The sequence below is a fragment of the Erpetoichthys calabaricus genome, chromosome 2 (assembly GCF_900747795.2).
Source record: "Erpetoichthys calabaricus chromosome 2, fErpCal1.3, whole genome shotgun sequence".
NCBI lineage: Eukaryota > Metazoa > Chordata > Cladistia > Polypteriformes > Polypteridae > Erpetoichthys > Erpetoichthys calabaricus.
Genome location: NC_041395.2, coordinates 217,420,895 through 217,442,927, shown reverse-complemented (window position 1 = coordinate 217,442,927; position 22,033 = coordinate 217,420,895). Strand labels below are relative to the sequence as shown.

Genomic DNA, 22,033 nt, shown 5'->3' with positions numbered 1-22,033 from the left:
ATTCACACCATTCACACAGCATTACATTACACACAAACAAGTCCAGCAAACCCCCCCCCCCCCCCTCCCACCCAGCCACATTTCACATTGCTCAAGTTTTACCTTTCCTTAGAGTGTCGGGAAATTGGACTGCAGTTGCTGTTAATCCCCGTTATCACGGTTTTTTCAGAGTCAGCCACATAGCTGGCTCACAGGCACCTTCATGGCCACTGGTCTCCCCCGGCAGTTCAGACATGGCTGTGCAGCTGTGTACACACCATCTTGATTCCAAAGTGCAGTGAGGTGTTCTGGGCGCAGTTTACAAGTGACTCGCCCTTGTCAGCAACACTTCCACTCTCTTGTTGTCTTAAAGAGACAGAAGGCCTGTCCTCTGCTGCTGTGCTTCAGAGTGAGCAATGGATACACATTGCATAGCCCTGGTCTAAAAAAAAGGTAAAGTTATCAGCTGATCTCTGCTGTCAGAAAAGGGAACTTTAGGGTGTGTCTGCCGTGATCTACAAGGGGTCTTTGCAATGCTTGTCTTCTGCAGACAAGGGCTTGTGACATTGCTGAGTCACCCTTTTGATGTGGCACAGATAACAATGCCAGATGGATCGCAGTGTTAGGAGGAAAAAGGGAGAATTTTGATTTTGAACAGCAGGTTGCTAGCTAACTTTTATTACTACTCACACCTAAAGACTCTCTCAGTAGAAAAGAAAGTTGGACTTTGTGAAGGTCACCAGCATGAGCTTAATCTTCAGAACTGATATGCCTGTTGATACAACTTCAGTTAGTCTTGGCAGTGCATGAAGTGCCAGTGGCAGTCAATCAAGCAATCTTTATTTGTCATATTACCTTTCACATTTTGCAGTGAATGCTTTAAAAAGCAGATAATTAGAAGGCGTTTTATATAATACAGTTACCAGCATGAAACTTGCAAAAGGTACATTTAAAACTGCAATTCAAAAATACAAAGTGATCAACAGAATAAGATCATTGCAGTAAATAAATATAATACAGCAATGACAACTGACAATTACCCTACTGGCTAGTCACTAAAGAAGCAGGTTGTGAAATTGGAAATAATTATGAAAAGGAGCTTTACAAAGTTAGAAGAAACTGTGCTGCAGCTTTAATTTCACTTCTAGATGGCGATAGGGAAATGTCCACTGTGCCCATCACATGTTTTTTTTGCTCTAAGATAGCATTGTGCTGAACACCCCTAAAACTGACACAATTATCTCACCGAGTTTCACTCTAAAGAGCATGCTGAAAATTATATTTGGCCATAAAAGTGCACAAATGCACACTGTACTAGGATTCAATAATCACCCAAACAACCTACCCATGTTCTTGTCTTGTTTGGCCACAGTGTGCAATGTGGATGTGGTGTCAGCACCCAAGCCCATGTCCTATGTGAATTTGTAAATCAGATTTATTTTAGATTGCACAAAGTGTACCATTTGTCATTTATTTTCAATGCAATAAAAGTCAAGTCCATGCTGATGCACACCTTGACCTTCTGCACCATTTAGGTTTTTCTTTTCTTCCCTATAGATCCAGTGGCAGGAGTGACTGCTGGTGTTTTGGGCGGTATCCTGTTACTGGTTCTCCTTGGTATTGGCGTTTATTTCTTGTGGAGGAGAATGTGCCCTCGACGCCACTATGAGGAATTCATACCACCCACAACTAATCCTCCTACAAGCTGCCAGTTTGTCAAGCCTTGGTGAGTACAATTGTACTGAGATGAACAAGTCATTGGGACTGGAAGAAGAATAATGGAGATTCCAAGACAGCATATTGACACTCTCTGTTATGACTGAGAGGAGACATTCGGACAGACTGAATTTGGCGCAGAGTTTATAAATGTTGTAGAAGGGAAGTCAAAAAGAGCCAAAACTCAAAACACTAATGATCGTTCATCAAGTTTTAAGAAAATTCACTAAATTCTAAGTAGCTAACTAAACCTGTAACCAGAAAATTCAAAACCAAAGGAGTTTTCAAGCATGAAGTTGTTGTGGGAACTTCTTCTTTTGTTTTACAATGAAGTTTGGACACTGTTTAATACTTCATACAGCCATTTTTTATAACATGGCCACCATGAAGTCATGGCTCATGTGGTATGTGTATCACAGATATCACTAAAGCAATCAGACACACAAAATGGCAGCACCCATGAAAACTACAAACACAAAATGGAAGTGCCCATGAAAAATAATCTTAACAAAACAAAGATTGAATGACGTCAATGAAATAACTTCACTTCATCATATTTTTTGTTTATTAAATATATTATAACATCGAGTCATTTTCAAAAACAACAGTGATAATCGAATGCGATTACATGCATTAACACATGCTTTAAAATGGCACTTTAAAATAATACTGTATGTGGTAAAAGTGAGGTACAAATAGGCTTGAGGTTATAGACTGCAGATTCCAATTCATGTTATGTAAAAATGCCATCACGTCATGTGCTATTATTAGTTGTTGGCTATGGAGGGTCCGTGACTAATCGTAGTTCACATTTCTTAAATACAGGTTGACCCACCTTATCAGCAGGTATATGGTTCCAGGACCATAAAAAGGGGTCAGATGCTCTGACTTATATAAAAGTATATAATGACGATCATGCACACAAAGTGAACACAACTGATATTTTCTTAATAAGGTTGAACTGTGGTGGGTCAAAACCACGGATGCCAAACCTGTAGAATTAATCATGATTAATCGTATCTAACATTAAAACGTGCAATCATAAAATAAATACATAAATCATGAAGTAAATATACACTGAATCACAAAATTAATGTAGAATTAATACAAAGAAACTTTTACAAATTTGATGACATAGTTTAAACTAAACAATGACCTGAAATCTGACCTTTAAACAAAATACTACTTGAGCAAGTACAACCTGAATTTGAATGCTTTATTAAAAGGTAAGTTGAAAAGAAAACAAAAAGAAAACGAGGCCAGTGTATTAATTCTCAAATTTGTATGGCATATGAGACATAGATGTGTCAAAATGAAATTAAATGATTGAAACGACTGTAGACTTTGAAAGCAATGCTAGAGACTGATTGAATTGAAATAAGCATCTCTTAAAAGGGAATACATTAAAACTCAATCCTCAATTTATTCATCATGGTCAACGTCTTTATAATTCTATTCTAAACAAGCGTTTTTCAACTGATGCGCAATGAGAGTTACCCAGGTGTGTCATATAGGACCGTCTATATCAGAGGGCAAAGGCACAAAGCAGCTTGGGAAATGTGTCCAAAGTGCTCAATAAATGCTGTGTCTGTGAATGCCAACCTCTAAGCTGGTTTTGTTTTTGCCAGCGTCTCTGATAGTCTCACCAGTTCAGAATGTTTAGCAAATGTATTGATTTAATGCTTTTGTGGCTGGTAGAATCGCGGTGTGCCTTGGGATTTTTTTGGTTACAGAAAGTGTGCCACCTTTTAGGCCGGGTTTATACTTCATGGGATGCGAAGCGTGCTCCAGCGGATGCTACTGCTACGCAGGTATTGCACTGTTTATACTTGTGTACTGTGGACTTCTAAGGTGGGCACCGCTGCCCAACCCAGAACAGACAGACGCAGTGGCACAACTCCAAAGCATGCAGGCTTTTTTATTTTTCTTTTCCCATGTGTCCGCCATTGGGTGTCCTCGGAGCTCAGGGTTGAGGTTCTTTTAGTGGCGTGATGCCAGTACACACCCTACACCCTCTTTCCTGACACCCTCTTACCAAGGCTTTTTTCTGTTATGTCTACCCTTCCTAAAAAATGTGTATCACTCTATGTTATACTCATCCCCATCTTTGTTATTTAGCTAGGTTTCCACTTAAAAACTCACACTTTGCATTACTTGAGTGGTTATGTTGCATTCTTTGCATAAATTAGCAAAGCTACTTCAAACTGGAATAATATGTAAGGGTAATTGTTACACTTCTGTTTCATAGAATTTTGTCATTGTATAACAGCAGTAAGCACTGTAAGTTACCTAGCAGACTGGCAAGTTAATGCAGAGGTACTAGAGACTTATTTTGGTTTTAGTGCCACTCAAAGAAAACTTATTATGCAAGTATGTGATATGACATTCATTCAATCTTCTTACAGAAACAAAAAAGCTGGAATGTTCTCCACTTGACTTTCTCATATAAGTAGAGTTTATATAATAATTGAATGAGTATGTCAACTTGTGAAACAAAATCATGTACCTGTTCAAATTTCAAGTTTATTTGATAGTTTTTTACCTGATTAGATACATTTCCGGTTATGGTGTTACTTTGTGTTTGTGCCATGTAATTTCTTTGCATTGTTGATAAGTTAAATAACAGTTAAAAATAATAATACACGTAATGTAATTAATAAACTGTTACTAAATAAGATGAATAATATACATTACATATTATTCTAGGCATATCTTTAACTCTTTCATTCTGTTTATATGAAATATCAGAGCATAAACGTATATGCAGTTGATTAATTTTCTTTTGCCTTTGCGATGCTGTTTGCTTTTTAACTCTCATTTTCAAATAAAAAATTAAATGTAGGTAAAAAAAAGTTCAGGCATTGCAAAAAAATATGGAAAACAAGAAGAAATGTCAATGAATTCACAAATAGTACAAAACTGATGAAAGATCAAAACATATATGAATTACAATTTGTGGAATTAAATGTAAGGACAAAGAAGTAAATGTGTAGCGCAAATCCGAAAGATACAGTATGTAAATTAAAAAATTGTAAATTTTAAAGAATATCGGTACTTTAAGTAAAAATTATATCTTACCAGAAAATTATAAAACAATGATTGATTGATTGATTGTAATACAATTTATTAAGTTAGTTCAAATGATTACCGATAAAACAAACTTCTTTTGTTGACAAAATAATATGTAACAATAAAAAACAAACTTACCAATATGTGGCCAGTCACACGTGATAAGTATTGAACATAAATACTACCACTAAGTTGCGTAATTTCACCAATGAATTAATAACCTTTCATGGAAAATTCAGAACCAGTACAATGAAGAAAATTTCACAAACACTATTAAATTACTAAAAGTACTGTATTTTAAGCACAAAACCAAAAAAAGCAAAAAATAAATAAAAAAAAAACACAGCTCAAAACAATTGTGGAACACAATTTGCCTTAAGAAAGACAGTAACAAGTACCTAAATGTTGATAATTGATGAAAATGATAATTTGTTTAACAGATAAACCTGCTTCAACAACACATGATGGGGCATAAAGATCTTCCACATCTTGAAGGGGTATAAAAAAATTAACGAAACTTTTATATATTTTTTTATATATTTCTGAAAAGTACATAAAAACAGTTTTGTTTTAAAGGGTTTTAAAAATCATATCAGGCAAATGGTGGCTATCATTGACAATACATTGCTGAAGACATTCCTGGAAGTTCTCCAACACTCTTCGGGTCATCTCAGGTGAAATGGAGTTGATTTCCTGTCTGATCCTTTCCTTCAAATCCTCAAGAGATCGAGGACGATGTCTGAAAACTTTTTCCTTTAGGTATCCCCAAAAGAAAAAGTCACATGGGCTTAAATCTGGTGACCATGCCAGCCTCCCCACATCTTTTCTTAAAGAGGTCAAATGCCCAAGGAAAATTTTTCCTCAACACTACAAGCAAATGTCGTGCTGTGAAAGCTGTGGCCCTGTCCTGTTGAAACCACGCATATTCTGTCCTAGGTATGCCAGGTAATTTTCTTTTCAGTGTGGACCCAGTTGCCCGATAGTTAGAAATCGTTTTCCAATCTGGTACAGAAGCATTTCGACCAAGCGCAAAGTGTGTACAGTACGCTCTCTGCATTGCTATCACAGAGCAGTTATTCTCATAATACGCTTGAACAACAATAACAATAAGTAATGATCAAACAAAATTGAAAATATTTATCTCTATTTATATAATGGTAGTAATGCATATGTAATAGTGCTGATACCTGTTAAGATATCATTTCCGGCATGTTCTCCCTGTGTCTGCGTGGGTTTCCTCCCACAGTCCAAAGACATGCAGGTTAGGTGGATTGGCGATTCTAAATTGGCCCTAGTGTGTGCTTGGTGTGTGGTTGTGTTTGTGTGTGTCCTGCGGTGGGTTGGCACCCTGCCCAGGATTGGTTCCCTGCCTTGTGCCCTGTGTTGGCTGGGATTGGCTCCAGCAGACCCCCGTGACCCTGTGTTTGGATTCAGCGGGTTGGAAAATGGATGGATGGATGGATTATTCGATTAAGGTGAAATTCTGTATCTATGTGTTTCTTACCCTAACTAATGATGATGTAAAATTTTTATTATTTTTTTCTTCTTATAATGCAATTTTACATGAAAAACTACTGTCCTGTAAACTACTAAACCAATTGTTAAGGTAAAGTACCACTTCTGGTTCACATATATTGCCCAAAAGTTGGTTGAAAACTAACATTTTGATATAACACCCATATGCCAAATTTCATTTATCTAGCTCAAAGCATTCTCAAGTCATCCTGTTTCCATAAATACACACAGACACACACAGACATAATTGCAAAAATGGCCAAAATGTCCAATTTTTTCATAATTACTATACTTTATGCCATGTATACAAGAAAGTAAAAAGATATATTTATATTATATTTAAGAATATAATTTTTAAGTCCTCTGCTTTTCTTTAGTTTTGATCCAGGCCTACAAAAAAATAATAAAATGTTTTTGTAAGAAGAAGTCTGATTGAGAGTATCAAGGTAAATATGTTGGCTGCTTTGGACCATGATGAAGAGCAGATCTGGAGCTTTGCTGATAAAATATAAAGTTAGAGAAATGTTGAATTGCTATAATGTGGAGATAATGCAGCAGTGTGGTTGTTTTTAGTTGTAAGGTACTGTAAGTATAAAGTTTATACTTCACTCTGTGGTTACAGAATGACACATAATTTTTTTCCTGATTTAATTTTTTTAAGTTTTTTTTATGGTTAACTCAAACAGCAGGGAAAGCTTCCTAGGCATTTGACTAACTTGTACTGGGGATCAATTTTACCATCAGGAACAGCTATAGGATGAGGTAAAGAAAAAAATATGCAGAATAAACAAATGGACGTAATCTCTCCCAAGGTGAATTTGAAACAGTAAACTTTAAAAAGGATAAGTATGAATATTCGTAAATGCTTTTCAATGGGACATTTTAAAATTTCAAACTATTGTACAACACGCTCTGTTTAAGAAATCTCAACAAAAATGTAATTTTCTCAACAAATTTTTGTACAAATGTGCCAAATTTCAACCAAACTTGTCCTCTGGGATCCAAGCTGTTGATTGCAAACAGACAGACAGACATGGCAACCACAGTAGGTGCTTTTTGCATTCTATCTGAACACATTTAAAAATGTAACATTGTTAGCGCAATTCTGACATTCTCAAGTTGTCCAGGAAGGACAAATCTGTTCCTTGTGGTTATTGATGTGTTTATCTGACTTCTGCAAGTCTTATCCTATCCTCTTCACGCTCTATTTTGTACCTTTAAGGAATTTGCCATCTGCATTCCATGTCCAAAAGATGTAATGACAAATTCCTTACTAATTACTCTTTAGCCATTATATTGTAGAGATCTGAGGTAAAGAAGTCCATGAAGCTGAAACAAGGACTGAAGCTACTGTATGGGGATTAATTTCTCTTTGTAGTACAAAATGTTGATAAGTGAAATAATGACTTAAAACTAGCTTTGATCCAACCTTTGTTATTTGAACACATTCTTTATTTTTATTTGCAGTTTCATGACGCCAATGACACCCTGTGTGATGCCAGTAAGCCTTCATCCACAAGCAATTCAGGATGAGTTAACACCCCACAAAGAAATGATGCGTGGAGCTTCTTTTGGTGATATGAGTAAGTGTACAGGGCTCTTTTACAGCGTGGCACACAAAAAGGTGACCCATGGACAGTAGGGAGCTTCTCATTGGTTTTAGAAGGTGCAGATATTGTTAGGTGAAGCTACCTGAAAGTCTCCATGAACATTTGGTTTAATTTAGATAGATGTGACATCTGTGCACTTGCTATAAAAAAATCAAACTGTAGTCATTGGAATAGTTTATTTTGGTATGAGCTCTATGTTCACACAGGCTGGCTCAAGTTAACATGCAAGGGATTTGTAGAACACTATCCCGTTGTAAATTGCTCCTGTGAAATGTGCAATTCTGTAATTGGTGAAGAAGTTCAGTATTATAGATTCTGTTAGCACTCATTGAAACCAAGAGGGTGTCATTGACTTTAATATGAAAAGCAGTTCTCATAAGTCAACCTGGCAATTAGCACATGATTTGCAGGCTACATTTTGATGAGCCAGTGGTTACATACAGTATGTTCTTTATGACATATTACCAGAGCAGTTTTTTTTTCCTCTTTGCATCAATAGTTTTGGAAATCATAAAGAGACATTCAATAGCAAAAAATGCATCTGACTCATTAGTTCCCTCTGTGTCAACCCTTCATTGTTCTTGTCTATGACCAGGTGCATTTCCACTTGGATCTCTGAATCCAGGACTCTACAAATGTCAGCAGGATGAGCAAGATGGAGATGTTCCATTCCCAGTGGACAAATCAAGTCGCTTATGCTTCATGCTGGAGTATCGTCTTTCCTCAGAACAACTTCTGGTGTCTTTGGTGAAGGCTACCAACCTTCCGCCTGTCTGTGAGTCCTATCCAGTCCTACTCAAGCTGTGTCTTCTCCCTGGTGATAGGCGCCATCAACAGTCCAAATCCAAAAGAAGGTCGTGCAACCCAGTATTCAACGAAAACTACATCTTCCAGGTGTCAGTAGCCGGTGGGGTGGGATTTGTGGTCGATAAGTTACTTGTCAGACAAAGGCTTATTCACTTTTATTTTGTCCTAACAAACTGAAGGTGGATACAATTTCAGAGAAGCATCTATTCATCTGCAGTTTCCAAGCTGATAAGGCTGAATTTTGTTGTCCAGATTATAACAGTTCAGCAAGCTCAGTAAAAAAGATGTAACGATTCCTCAAAGACATGGAGTATGAAATGGCAAAAGTGGTGTAGCAGAACTCCATACAGGAGCCTATTACAGAAGGTGGAGTGACATCACTACCACAACAATAATTATTTCCAATTAAATAGGCATTCATTTAGTTAAAGAGGCTCTTTCAAATTAACAAGATCCCAGGGCAAATGCGTCCTTTTAGGTATAAATTGGCTACAGGTTTATGTTCAAGCCAATATGACAATTGGAAACTAAAATTTGTTTGTAATTACAATCCTTGCTTAACTTTACTCCTGGTCAGATTTCATTCTCTTCAGTCTGAGTCAGATCTCTTCTTTCTAGACATTTTATGTAAAGTAGTGGCCATGGTGATGATGAGCAGATGGCACTGTGAATGATAAAACATTAAAACAACCATTCATTCATGCCAGTAGATATTAAGTAGATAACAGGTGCAGCCTTCTGATTTCAAAACTAACATAAATCTGTAATTTTATGGGAAAAGCAAAAACAAAACCTGCCAGGGTGTGTTACTGGTAGGAAATTATAAAAAAAGTAATATAACTGGGCAGCAGGATTTACCTCAGGCTTCAAGTAGTTGCTGATTACCAGGTGGGCTGCAATGAAAACATGCCACCCATATCTCAGTTTTCATAGCTACTGGTATAAAGGATCAAATATTGCTGTGATATGCACTAAAAGACACCAAATTTCTCAATTTAATTGGAATTACTAAGAGTATTTCTTACTTTATATACATCAGTAATATTTCACAAATGCCACTTAACTCTTTAAGAAAAACTAACAATTCCTTTGCATCTCTGAAATTCTTGCAAACAGAGCACATAATCAAATCAATAAAATAACAATCAATTTTATAAGCAACCTGAAAAATACAGTGGAACCTCGGTTCATGACCATAATTCGTTCCAAAACTCTGGTCGTAAACCGATTTGGTTGTGAACCGAAGCAATTTCCCCCATAGGATTGTATGTAAATACAATTAATCCGTTTCAGACCATACAAACTGTATGTAAATATATATATTTTTTTAAGTTTTTAAGCAGTAATATAGTTAATTAAACCATAGAATGCACAGCGTAATAGTAAACTAATGTAAAAACATTAAATAACACTGAGAAAACCTTGAACAACAGAGAAAACACTGCAATAGTTTGCGCTATAGCGCTACCAACCGCTGGCTAAAAACACTTTTTTTTTAATGAGTTTTAAGCACAGGGAAAAAAATTAACATTTGAAAAAATCCGTAATTTAATAAACCACCAAGAAAAGTAACATTGCAACAATGCACGCTACGAACTGATCACTGTAAACAGAAGTGAAAACAAAATCAAGCCCAGTGCATTCTTTAACTGCCTTCCTACCTTATGCGTCCAGCTCCCTCTCTCTCGTGCTGCCTGTGTGTGTGCGCGTCTCTCTCTTGCGCTGCCTGTGTGTGTGTGTGTGTAGTTCTCTCACGCTCTCTCTTGCTCGCTACACAGGAAATGCACAGGGAGAGACTGAACATGTACAAACCGAAAGGGAAACTGGCTTGTTCGTATACCGAGTGTGTGGTCGTGAACCGAGGCAAAAGTTTGGCGAACTTTTTGGTTGTAAACCGATTTGTACGTGTACTGAGACGTTCGTGAACCGAGGTTCCACTGTACATGGAAAAATTCCAAAAATAAAACAGATAGAATCTTAAAAGGCCAAAACACAGATTATCTCAATAACCAGAAATGACATACTGCACGATATACTGCAGTGAATACACTTGACTTGAGCATTCATAGTTTTCATACTCTTTTCTCTGTACGTTTAGCATTCATTTGCTCAGAGGGTGATGCTCTTGCTGCTTCCTGAGCAGCACTTCTGTTTTCCACTCTAGCGGCCTGCTTCTTATCTTCTTTCGTTGGCATCTTTTTGCATTAAAACTGGTTAAGTCAGTGTTTGTGTTGCAATTACTTAGTACGTTTTCCTTAATTTTTCACTTAAGTTGGCACTTAAGTCTTCAATCTGCCTCAAGAATGATTTAAGATATGAAGAGGCAGAGGAAGTGACAGCGAAGGTGGTAGGGATGAGAACGGCGCCTGTATGCATGCGCCGCATGGCCACCCTGCTGCCCAGTGCCAAGAGTTGATTCTACAATAAAATAAAATAAAAATAAAAAGTGGAATAACCTTGGAGGTCAATCATCACCCCAAAAGCAGATAGTAGATGTCACTTAGTTTATGTGTACAAAGTTTCAGGTCAAACGATTTGTGAGGTACAGGTGATTTAAAATCCTGGATAGACAAATGGACAGTCATGGTAGCGTATTATATAAAAAGATGGCATTGATTGGAAGAGACTGAACTTCCATTGCTCATCTTTACTAAACATACAAATTTTGCTTATTTAAGCACAGTTAATGTCAAGAAAACACAATGGACTTTCTTTTTAGCTACTTTAATTTAGTGATTTCTTTTAAGCTGGGTCATAAAATCTTAACAGCAGATGCTTTAACTTGTCAGTTTGAGATTATTGATTCTGAAAATAATAGCACGCCTATAATTCCAGCTGAAAAGGTTTTAGCAACAGTAGAATCCCCACTGGATATCAGGAAGTTAGTTATTAATACTCAAACAACTGATACCCTGACTGAAAGGACTCTAAAGGGTGTTATTTCTCACTTATTATCTCCCCTCCCTTGTTATCTCAGTTCACCAAAAAATATTATTTTATTTTGGGGTTATAATTCCCTTTTATCAGGGACTGCAAATGAGCAAGAAAAAGATTTCTAGATGCTTTTGGAGGCCATCAGTTAACCTAAGACAGTTAACCTAACCTAAGATAATTTTTGTCACTTCTTTATCATTCTGGGGAGCACACTACTATGAATTTTATTATGGGTTGTCTATCATCACATAACTTTACTTCTGTTTTGGTGGTGGTTTCCAGGTTCTCTAGGGCTGCCCATTTTATACCTTTCAAAAATTTCCATTATCTCAAGAGTTAGTGAATATGTTTATTAAAGAGATCTTCCTGGTTTTCCTAATTCAATAATTTCTGATCATCCTCATTTTTGGTAAAGATTGTGTTTACATTATTTATTTATTTTTATTATTTTATTATTTATTATTTACATTTATTTCCGGCCCTGGGAATGGTTTAAATCTCTTGGCACAGTCTCGTCTCACGGGACATGAAAGTATCTCTCTGAAAAAGTCTCGTCTCATCCCAGGATTTTTTAGTATAATAGAGAGATGTGTGTCTACAATCCTGAGGAGAATTATCACATCAGGTGGATAAATCAGGAATTTGAAAAATACCTGCACTTCTGAATTAAGAGCCAGTGTACCACTGCCCCACCAGATATTGTGCAAAATCATTTATAAGCTGCCTTAATACTAGGGTGTTGTACCATGTTAGCCATTGTGAATGCAGTGAAAAGTCAAGCAAAATGACACCTTTTATTGGCTAACTTAAAAGATTACAATATGCAAGCTTTCGAGGCAACTCAGGGCCCTTCTTCAGGCAAGATAAGGGGGCCTGAGTTGCCTCAAAAGCTTGCATATTGTAATCTTTTTAGTTAGCCAATAAAAGGTGTCATTTTGCTTGACTTTTCACTAAGCTTCCTTAGAAATTTAACTTATTAAAATTTTCATAACAAACTTCAACTTTGTTGTCTTAAGCAATTTTTGTTTTAACAGTTTTCTATCCTATGATCAATATACTTACTTATCTATAAAAATATTGCTTCTTGTAGCAGGTTGAATTGCCCAGGCGCTGCAAGCCTATTTCTGGTTACTAGGATAGACCAATTAGCCCTGCAGTATCTCCATACCCTTAGGTACGTGCAGTGTTGCCCACTAGAAAAACCGGGGCCTCAAGCAGAATCATCTTCGGGCCCCACCAACAAAACCCCCATTCTACCATTCCCTGAATCAATTACAATTATTATTTTTAACAGCTTTAATTTAAACACTAAATATGTTAATAAATAATACACCAATGAAGACGCACACTTCACAAACTTAACTATAACTTTTAACATTAAATACAAATACTTTTTTTTAAAATAATCATGTCTAGAAAATGAATGTTTAATTGTTTCTTTGGTCTTGCACATCACAACAGCACATGTCTGCATTTGCTGTAGTCAAAGTTATCTATGAGATCATCACATGACAACTTCTGTGTGACGTCTGAGTTGATGTTGATGATTGCCAAGCTGCTTATATGTTGATGTGCCATGGATGACCTCAAGTAGGTCTTTTTGAGCTTAAGTTTTGAAAAACTGGTAACTGGGAGGGTCGCTGCAAACTGGAGGGAAACCCATAGATATGGACTTCAATGGTGTTTAATGGTAATGAAATACCAAACTGATTTGTTTTCTTTATAAATCAAGGCCTAATTATATATTAATAATGATAAAAATAGCCCAGGGTATCATTGCATTGTTACTCTTTGTTACTTAATGTAGCCAACAGTAACACTGGTGACATTATACAACAATAATAAAAACAATTTCAATACTACTACTACTACTAATAATAATAATTACTACTACTCCATCCATCCATCCATTGTCTCCCGCTTATCTGAGGTCGGGTCGCGGGGGCAGCAGCTTGAGCAGAGATGCCCAGACTTCCCTCTCCCCGGCCACTTCTTCTAGCTCTTCCGGGAGAATCCCAAGGCCAGTCGAGAGACATAGTCCCTCCAGCGTGTCCTGGGTCTTCCCCGGGGCCTCCTCTCGGTTGGACGTGCCCGGAACACCTCACCAGGGAGGCGTCCAGGAGGCATCCTGATCAGATGCCCGAGCCACCTCATCTGACTCCTCTCGATGCGGAGGAGCAGCGGCTCTACTCTGAGCCCCTCCCGGATGACTGAGCTTCTCACCCTATCTTTAAGGGAAAGCCCAGACACCCTGCGGAGGAAACTCGTTTCAGCCGCTTGTATTCGCGATCTCGTTCTTTCGGTCACTACCCATAGCTCATGACCATAGGTGAGGGTAGGAACATAGATCGACTGGTAAATTGAGAGCTTTGCCTTACGGCTCAGCTCCTTTTTCACCACGACAGACCGATGCAGAGCCCGCATTACTGCGGATGCCGCACCGATCCGCCTGTCGATCTCGCGCTCCATTCTTCCCTCACTCGTGAACAAGACCCCGAGATACTTGAACTCCTCCACTTGGGGCAGGATCTCGCTACCAACCCTGAGAGGGCACTCCACCCTTTTCCGGCTGAGGACCATGGTCTCGGATTTGGAGGTGCTGATTCTCATCCCAGCCGCTTCACACTTGGCTGCGAACCGATCCAGAGAGAGCTGAAGATCACGGCCTGATGAAGCAAACAGGACAACATCATCTGCAAAAAGCAGTGACCCAATCCTGAGCCCACCAAACCGGACCCCCTCAACGCCCTGGCTGCGCCTAGAAATTCTGTCCATAAAAGTTATGAACAGAATCGGTGACAAAGGGCAGCCCTGGCGGAGTCCAACTCTCACTGGAAACGGGTTCGACTTACTGCCGGCAATGCGGACCAGGCTCTGGCAACGATCGTACAGGGACCGAACAGCCCTTATCAGGGGGGCCGGTACCCCATACTCTCGGAGCACCCCCCACAGGATTCCCCGAGGGACACGGTCGAATGCCTTTTCCAAGTCCACAAAACACATGTAGACTGGTTGGGTAAACTCCCATGCACCCTCCAGGACCCTGCTAAGGGTATAGAGCTGGTCCACTGTTCCGCGACCAGGACGAAAACCACACTGTTCCTCCTGAATCCGAGGCTCGACTATCCGACGGACCCTCCTCTCCAGAACCCCCGAATAGACTTTTCCAGGGAGGCTGAGGAGTGTGATCCCTCTGTAGTTGGAACACACCCTCCGGTCCCCCTTCTTAAAGAGGGGGACCACCACCCTGCTCTGCCAATCCAGAGGCACTGTCCCTGATGTCCATGCGATGTTGCAGAGGCGTGTCAGCCAAGACAGTCCTACAACATCCAGAGCCTTGAGGAACTCATCCACCCCCGGGGCCCTGCCACCAAGGAGTTTTTTGACCACCTCGGTGACCTCAGTCCCAGAGATGGGGGAGCCCACCTCTGAGTCCCCAGGCTCTGCTTCCTCATTGGAAGGCATGTTAATGGGATTGAGGAGGTCTTCGAAGTACTCCCCCCACCGACCCACAACGTCCCGAGTCGAGGTCAGCAGCGCACCATCCCCACCATATACAGTGTTGACACTGCACTGCTTCCCCTTCCTGAGACGCCGGATGGTGGACCAGAATCTCCTCGAAGCCGTCTGAAAGTCGTTCTCCATGGCCTCCCCAAACTCCTCCCATGCCCGAGTTTTTGCCTCAGCAACCACCAAAGCCGCATTCCACTTGGCCTGCCGGTACCTATCAGCTGCCTCCAGGGTCCCACAGGACAAAAGGGTCCTGTAGGACTCCTTCTTCAGCTTGACGGCATCCTTCACCGCCGGTGTCCACCAACGGGTTCGGGGATTGCCGCCACGACAGGTACCGACCACCTTACGGCCACAGCTCCGGTCAGCTGCCTCAACAGTAGAGGCACGGAACATGGCCCATTCGGACTCAATGTCCCCCACCTCCCTCGGGATGTGGTTGAAGTTCTGCCGGAGGTGGGAGTTGAAGCTACTTCTGACAGGGGGCTCTGCCAGACGTTCCCAGCAGAACCTCACAACACGTTTGGGCCTACCATGCCTGACCGGCATCCTCCCCCACCATCGAAGCCAACTCACCACCAGGTGGTGATCAGTTGACAGCTCCGCCCCTCCCTGCACCCGAGTGTCCAAGACATGTGGCCGCAAGTCCGACGACACGACCACAAAGTCGATCATCGAACTGAGGCCTAGGGTGTCCTGGTGCCAAGTGCACATATGAACACCCCTATGCTTGAACATGGTGTTCGTTATGGACAATCCGTGACGAGCGCAGAAGTCCAATAACAAAACACCGCTCGGGTTCAGATCGGGGGGGCCATTCCTCCCAATCACGCCCTTCCAGGTCTCACTGTCATTGCCCACGTGAGCATTGAAGTCTCCCAGCAGAACGAGGGAGTCCCCAGAAGGTATGCCCTCTAGCACACCCTCCTGATACTAATAACAATAATTACTACTACTACTACTAGTACTACAACTACTACTAATAATAATTACTACTACTACTACTAATAAAAATCCAACCATCCATCGATTATCCAACCCACTATATCCTAACTACAGGGTCATGGGGTCTGCCGGAGCCAATCCCAGCCAACACAGGGCGCAAGGCAGGAAACAAACCCTGGGCAGGGCGCCAGCCCACCGCAGACTAATAAAAATAATAATATAAATTACAACTAATACTATTACTAATAATATATAAAGTACTGCTACTAAACATGCTTAATAAACTTACTTAATGAGGTAAATACAGGGTCAGAATGAAGCAAAATTTTTAGATATTTAAAAAATGACTGTGTGAATATATCACCTACACTTATGAATTTATCTGAACTTCATTTTGTCCTTCCAATGGCAGCAGATAACAATGAGGCATTAAAGAAATTAGTAATGTTAGCTGCCAATAAAATTAATCAACAGTTGAAGTTAAGCTGAGCTAATTCCTCTTTTGTTTGTCAGTGTTGCTTGCATGGTGCTTTTCCACAACTTAGCCAATAATTAACTAGTGAACCAGAGAGCCGCCTGTGTGTGTTGGTGAAATTTACAAACATGTCCTCAGTGCAACAACACTTAGAGCACTTAATATGTCGACTAATGTTAGCAGCCTATAACAATGTGTGTAGGTCCTGAGCTCTGTCTGGTGGTAATAAATAATCCACAACCATATGACAGCTAGGTAACATCAGATAATATCTGTTAAACATTTAATATCAACACTATTACACATAATGTTACTCCATTTTTACTCTAGTAAACCTCTGCCTTTAGTGTAGTGGCAACAGATGTAACATTATCCGGCTCTGTTGCCTCTTTTTCTTTTCTGCGCTCCTGACTGGTGTTGACTTGAAGCCATCTCTCTGCTCGTTAATGGAAAATGATCACAACAAGTGACTGTCAGTGATGTGAATTTGACGATTTGCGAATCAGCAATAACTCTAATGGAGCAAAGCTTTGGATCTCTAGAGCTCTGCTCTGCTGAGGAGGTTGTCGCTTTGCATTATAACTCAGTGTTGTTACGTGATATGCCTAGTTACACTATAGTTAAGATTAGGGTTGTGGGAGGATTTATCTGACTCAAGTAATGCAAGTGACAAAATGTGCAGTCCAATTGGCTGTCCAGCAGAGCTCCTGAATCATGGAGGTCTGTGAACCCCAAATGGTTCCCCCAAAAAACTCTCCTACAATCAGGGACCCCACATGCAATATAGAAAGGGGAGGCTCTGGGTGTGTGTGTGTGCATGTGCAACCTGAACTTTTCAGTTTTATGATGGAACTTGAAGGTCATTGGCCATATTAAAATGAGGACCACTTGTGTTTTTTTAATTATGCATTTGTACTTCACATTTGAGCTTTTCCCAGTTGATCTTATGCAGCACATACCAGCAAAGAGGTACGAAAAGTCCAGTGCTATTTGTTCCCTTAAAGGTACCCAGAGTAATTTGAAAAATCTGCAGTACACTGTTCACAAGACATTAGGCAGCATCTTTATCTTCTCCCACCATTGAGGAGCACCCTGTTAAATTTGAAAAGACACCAAGGAAGACTGTATGTTCCTCCCACTTTATCACAAAGTAACCAGTTGTATAATGCTTCTGTTTCAAAGAAGCACTGAGTTTTTGGCTGGGAAGAAGAGGTCTGCATGTAGGAAATCATATTTTTAATTGTATATAGGGCTCTTGCTGACCACTTAGTACTGTAGTTAGCATAGCTACTGGACATGCAGTGTGCAGTTTGACTTGTGCAGTGTGTGTAGTCTGCATATACATGCTATTGTGGCTTATCAATTTCACCTGAAATTTGAATTAATTTAGGAGATTCATAGCCAATTGATTTTCCTGAGCAGCAGTTGGTTGTGAGGCTCTCACTTTACTTAACGTTTAAATCTGTATGTCTGTAATTTGTCAGACAATGATTATATTAGACATTATTACAATGATAAGAGATGGACCAGGCACCAGCATCCTATCAAGTGATTGATTTTTTGTGACATGAAAAGTGTAGGAACATGCACGCTTCACGAAAAAGATGGACAGCTAATATTAGGTAGGTAAGATAATGTTAATGTTAGAATAGACTTCACGAGTTAGGGAAATTTTGGTATGGCCCCACTAGAATTTTCATGCCCAAAACACCTCTAGCTCCAATATAGATAAGTTTCAATTTAACTGTAAAAGTACTGTCCTGTTTGTTCAAAATTCAAGAATTATTCATATGTCATGTTTTCCAGAGCATTCGATGTTGTTGTAATCCCTCCATAATATCAGTCTACTACACAATAGCATCTGCACCCAATGTTTCAAGTCCTCTGGAAAAGGTTACACAGATTTAGTGTAAGGTTCAGGAGAACTTGATGAAGACAAGCACCTCTGTAATTTGCTGATTATACTGTAAAGAATCTGCAGAGTTTTGAGATTGTTAGGATTACCCCTAAAGGGAAGGCCAAAATCATCAAAGCCCTCATATCAATTGGTAATATGAGAGTATATTTATTCAACTAGTCACCACTAAAAAGGATACTGTTGCAATAAGGGATTAAATATTGAAGGAACTTCTCCTTTCAAAAGAAAAAGAGAACAATAATCCTGTTTAGTAGGAACTAATGAAAAACACACATTCAAGAACTAAGCCAAAACAAAACACTGAGAGCCCTGTCAGGAGGGAGCCAAAGCAAGGAGAAGGAAAGAGATTCAATGCCTCAACACGCTACTGAGGCGAAGAGAAAATGTTCTCTTACACCACCTTGGCTGGCTGCCATAACCAGCTGTGCAACTGAGTAACTGGTGATTGGAGTTTGCACCCCCTTGGCTCAGTTCTAGAGAAGAATGGGGAAAAATGATTTAAAAAAAACAAAATTTAAAACATAGGATTGAAAAAAATGGAGATGAATAGAATATACGTAGAATACGTCAGAATTGGACAAAGGTAACAATGCTATGTGAGGCTCTATCTTGAAAATTATTTCCAAAATATAATGACCCTTATAAGATTATCAAGCGGAATAGTTTGGTTATACAAAATGTTTGGGACAAAAACACATTTTTCCTTAACTTACTGCTATGCTCCATGGTTAAAAATTACAAATCAAACAACTCAGTGTTTGTCATTTCTATATGGTGGACTTAAATGTATACAATGCATACAAATACCCTTAAATTAAAGTCTGCAATGTGCACTTTAATCACATCGATTTGTAGTTTTAAACATTTGAGCAGAGGGGTATATCAAGGAAAAATGTGTCTTTGTCCCAAACATTATGGAGGACACTGTATATATAGTAAGTTAGCACCACAGGCTCGTTTCAGTTCCCACCTTTTCACATTTCCCATTTAAATCCTGTCTATTCATGTCTGTATTCCCATCCTCTCTCCTTTAGTTGTTGTAGAGAGAGTGGAATATGGAGTTAGAAAAGAATCATTGATTCTCAGCGAATTGGTTTTAGTGTTCAATTTCTCATACACTGGTGGTGCTATGGTCCAGTGGATCATCACTTTCACTGGGTGCTAATAAGTGATATTCATCTCTCTAAGATACTCCCTGATTTTAGCTTAAAAAACACTTCAAAACCAAACAGAGGCATTTACAACCCATACCATAGCATGGAGGCTCGTTTGGAATGTGTCAAGTTTTTGATTTGCTTATATCATTTTGGTGATAGGGCGGTATGGTGGCGCAGTGGTAGCGCTGCTGCCTTGCAGTAAAGAGACCTGGGTTCACTTCCTGGGTCCTCCCTGCGTGGAGTTTGCATGTTCTCCCCGTGTCTGCGTGGATTTCCTCCGGGTGCTCTGGTTTCCTCCCACTATCCAAAGACATGCAGGTTAGGTGGATTGGCGATTCTAAATTGGCCCTAGTGGGTGCTTGGTGTGTGTGTCCTGCGGTGGGTTGGCACCCTGCCTGGGATTAATTCCTGCCTTGCGCCTTGTGTTGGCTGGGATTGGCTCCAGCAGACCCCCGTGACCCTGTGTTTGGATTCAACGGGATGGAAAATGGATGGATTTTAGTGATATGTTTGTTGTTGTCTTGAGATATTTTGGAATTTTCTGTCTTTTTGATGCTACGTGTTGATAGGTGTGTGATGCATACACTGCATGATAAATGACATAATTATGGTCATGTTATAAAAGCTTGCCATGTGTAAAAAATAAAATGAACACTTTGACAAAAGACTTCAGCGGTACAAAAAACAATTTAATTCAATTTCTCCTTTGTTCTGTTTTTTAGAATTTGAGTTTAGTTTTGCCTTTTGAACTTTGGTTGTCGATTAAGAACTGTAATGTGTTGAGCTCTGCAATGTCTGACTTTCACCCTTAAAGGACCATTGATATAGTAGTCTCTATAAAAATAAAGTGGAAGGGCAAATTGCTTACAGAAAATTACATTGAGCCTTCTCTATATAATTATAGTCAAATGTCCAAAATAAGAAAAATGCAAATAGATATGCAAACACGAGTATTTGTTTTCTGACAAATTCCAGTCGATCAGGGTGGCAGAGGTGGTGGTGCAATGGTGTTGGACAGGTTGACAGGCAAGATTAGACAGGAGTCCCCGTGGATTATGATGTTTGCTGATGACATTGTGATCTGTTGTGAGAGTAGGGAACAGGTTGAGGAGACCCTGGAGAGGTGGAGATATGCTCTAGAGAGGAGAGGAATGAAGGTCAGTAGGAACAAGACAGAATACATGTGTGTAAATGAGAGGGAGGTCAGTGGAATGGTGAGGATGCAGGGAGTAGAGTTGGCAAAGGTGGATGAGTTTAAATACTTGGGATCGACAGTACAAAGTAATGGGGATTGTGGAAGAGTGGTGAAGAAGAGAGTGCAGGTAGGGTGGAATGAGTGGAGAAGAGTGTCAGGAGTGATTTGTGACAGACGGATATCAGCAAGAGTGAAAGGGAAGGTCTACAGGACGGTAGTGAGACCAGCTATGTTATATGGGTTGGAGACGGTGGCACTGACCAGAAAGCAGGAGACAGAGCTGGAGGTAGCAGAGTTAAAGATGCTAAGATTTGCATTGGGTGTGATGAGGATGGACAGGATTAGAAATGAGTACGTTAGAGGGTTGGCTCAGGTTGGACGGTTGGGAGACAAAGTCAGAGAGGCGAGATTGCATTGGTTTGGACATGTGCAGAGGAGAGATGCTGGGTATATTGGGAGAAGGATGCTAAGGATAGAGTTTCCAAGGACGAGGAAAAGAGGAAGGCCTAAGAGAAGGTTTAGATGTGGTGAGAGAGGACATGCAGATGGTGGGTGTGACCGAACAAGATGCAGTGGACAGAAAGATATGGAAGAAGATGATCCGCTGTGGCGACTCCTAACGGGAGCAGCCGAAAGAAGAAGAAGAGGGTGGCACAGAGGTGAATGCTGCTGCCCTACGGGTCCAGAGTCCTGGGTTCAAATCCCATTCTAGTTGCCTGGGTAGGGTTTGCATATTCTTCCCATGTCTGTAAGGGTTTTCCTGTTACTTTCCACACATCAGATTAGCTGGCAACCCTAAACTGATGAGGTATATGTGAGTGTGGATGACAGTGTGCCCTAAAATGGGCTTGTGACCCCTCTAAGGCTGGGTTTAGCCCTTTGCTGCCTGAACAGATGCAGTTATCCCATTGCCATGTACTGGATAAGCAGATTGAAAAAATGAACGGATAGTTGGAGATTGGCTCCAGCAGACCCCCATGACCTGTAGTTAGGATATAGCGGGTCGGATAATGGATGGATGTATAGTTGGACTGTTCTCCTGTTTTGACCAAAAAAGACACAATATTAGAATAGAAAAATGGAAACTAGCACTTTCAAAGCATACTTCCCTACCTATAGTTTGTCAGAAGGTCAGTCACTTTGTCCATTATACATTTTAGCAAGTTTCCTGAAATTGTGTGAAGTCTGTCTTCTTGGGCTGAA

At 40.0% G+C, this 22,033-nt stretch overlaps 2 protein-coding genes across 6 annotated transcripts in view; one reads left to right on the top strand and one right to left on the bottom strand.

Moving 5' to 3' along the window:
- Window positions 1-250, bottom strand: part of LOC114646798 (uncharacterized) — a 57,345-nt gene extending 57,095 nt beyond the window's left edge. The window contains exon 1 of one of the 2 annotated variants that reach the window (XM_028795140.2): window positions 103-250. The gene's annotated coding sequence lies outside the window, so the exon portion shown is untranslated. The remainder of the gene's footprint in view (window positions 1-102) is intronic. The other variant, XM_051923340.1, reaches the window with a different exon arrangement.
- syt15 (synaptotagmin XV) overlaps window positions 1-22,033 on the top strand; it is a 57,245-nt gene that overhangs the window by 3,936 nt on the left and 31,276 nt on the right. For 2 of the 4 annotated variants that reach the window (XM_028795142.2, XM_028795144.2), the window contains exons 2-4: window positions 1,537-1,705; window positions 7,747-7,862; window positions 8,485-8,783. In XM_028795142.2, coding sequence (XP_028650975.2) covers window positions 1,537-1,705; window positions 7,747-7,862; window positions 8,485-8,783 — 584 coding nt within the window. Of the gene's footprint in view, window positions 1-303; window positions 438-1,536; window positions 1,706-7,746; window positions 7,863-8,484; window positions 8,784-22,033 lie in introns of those variants that run through there. The other 2 variants (XM_028795143.2, XM_051923343.1) reach the window with 2 other exon arrangements.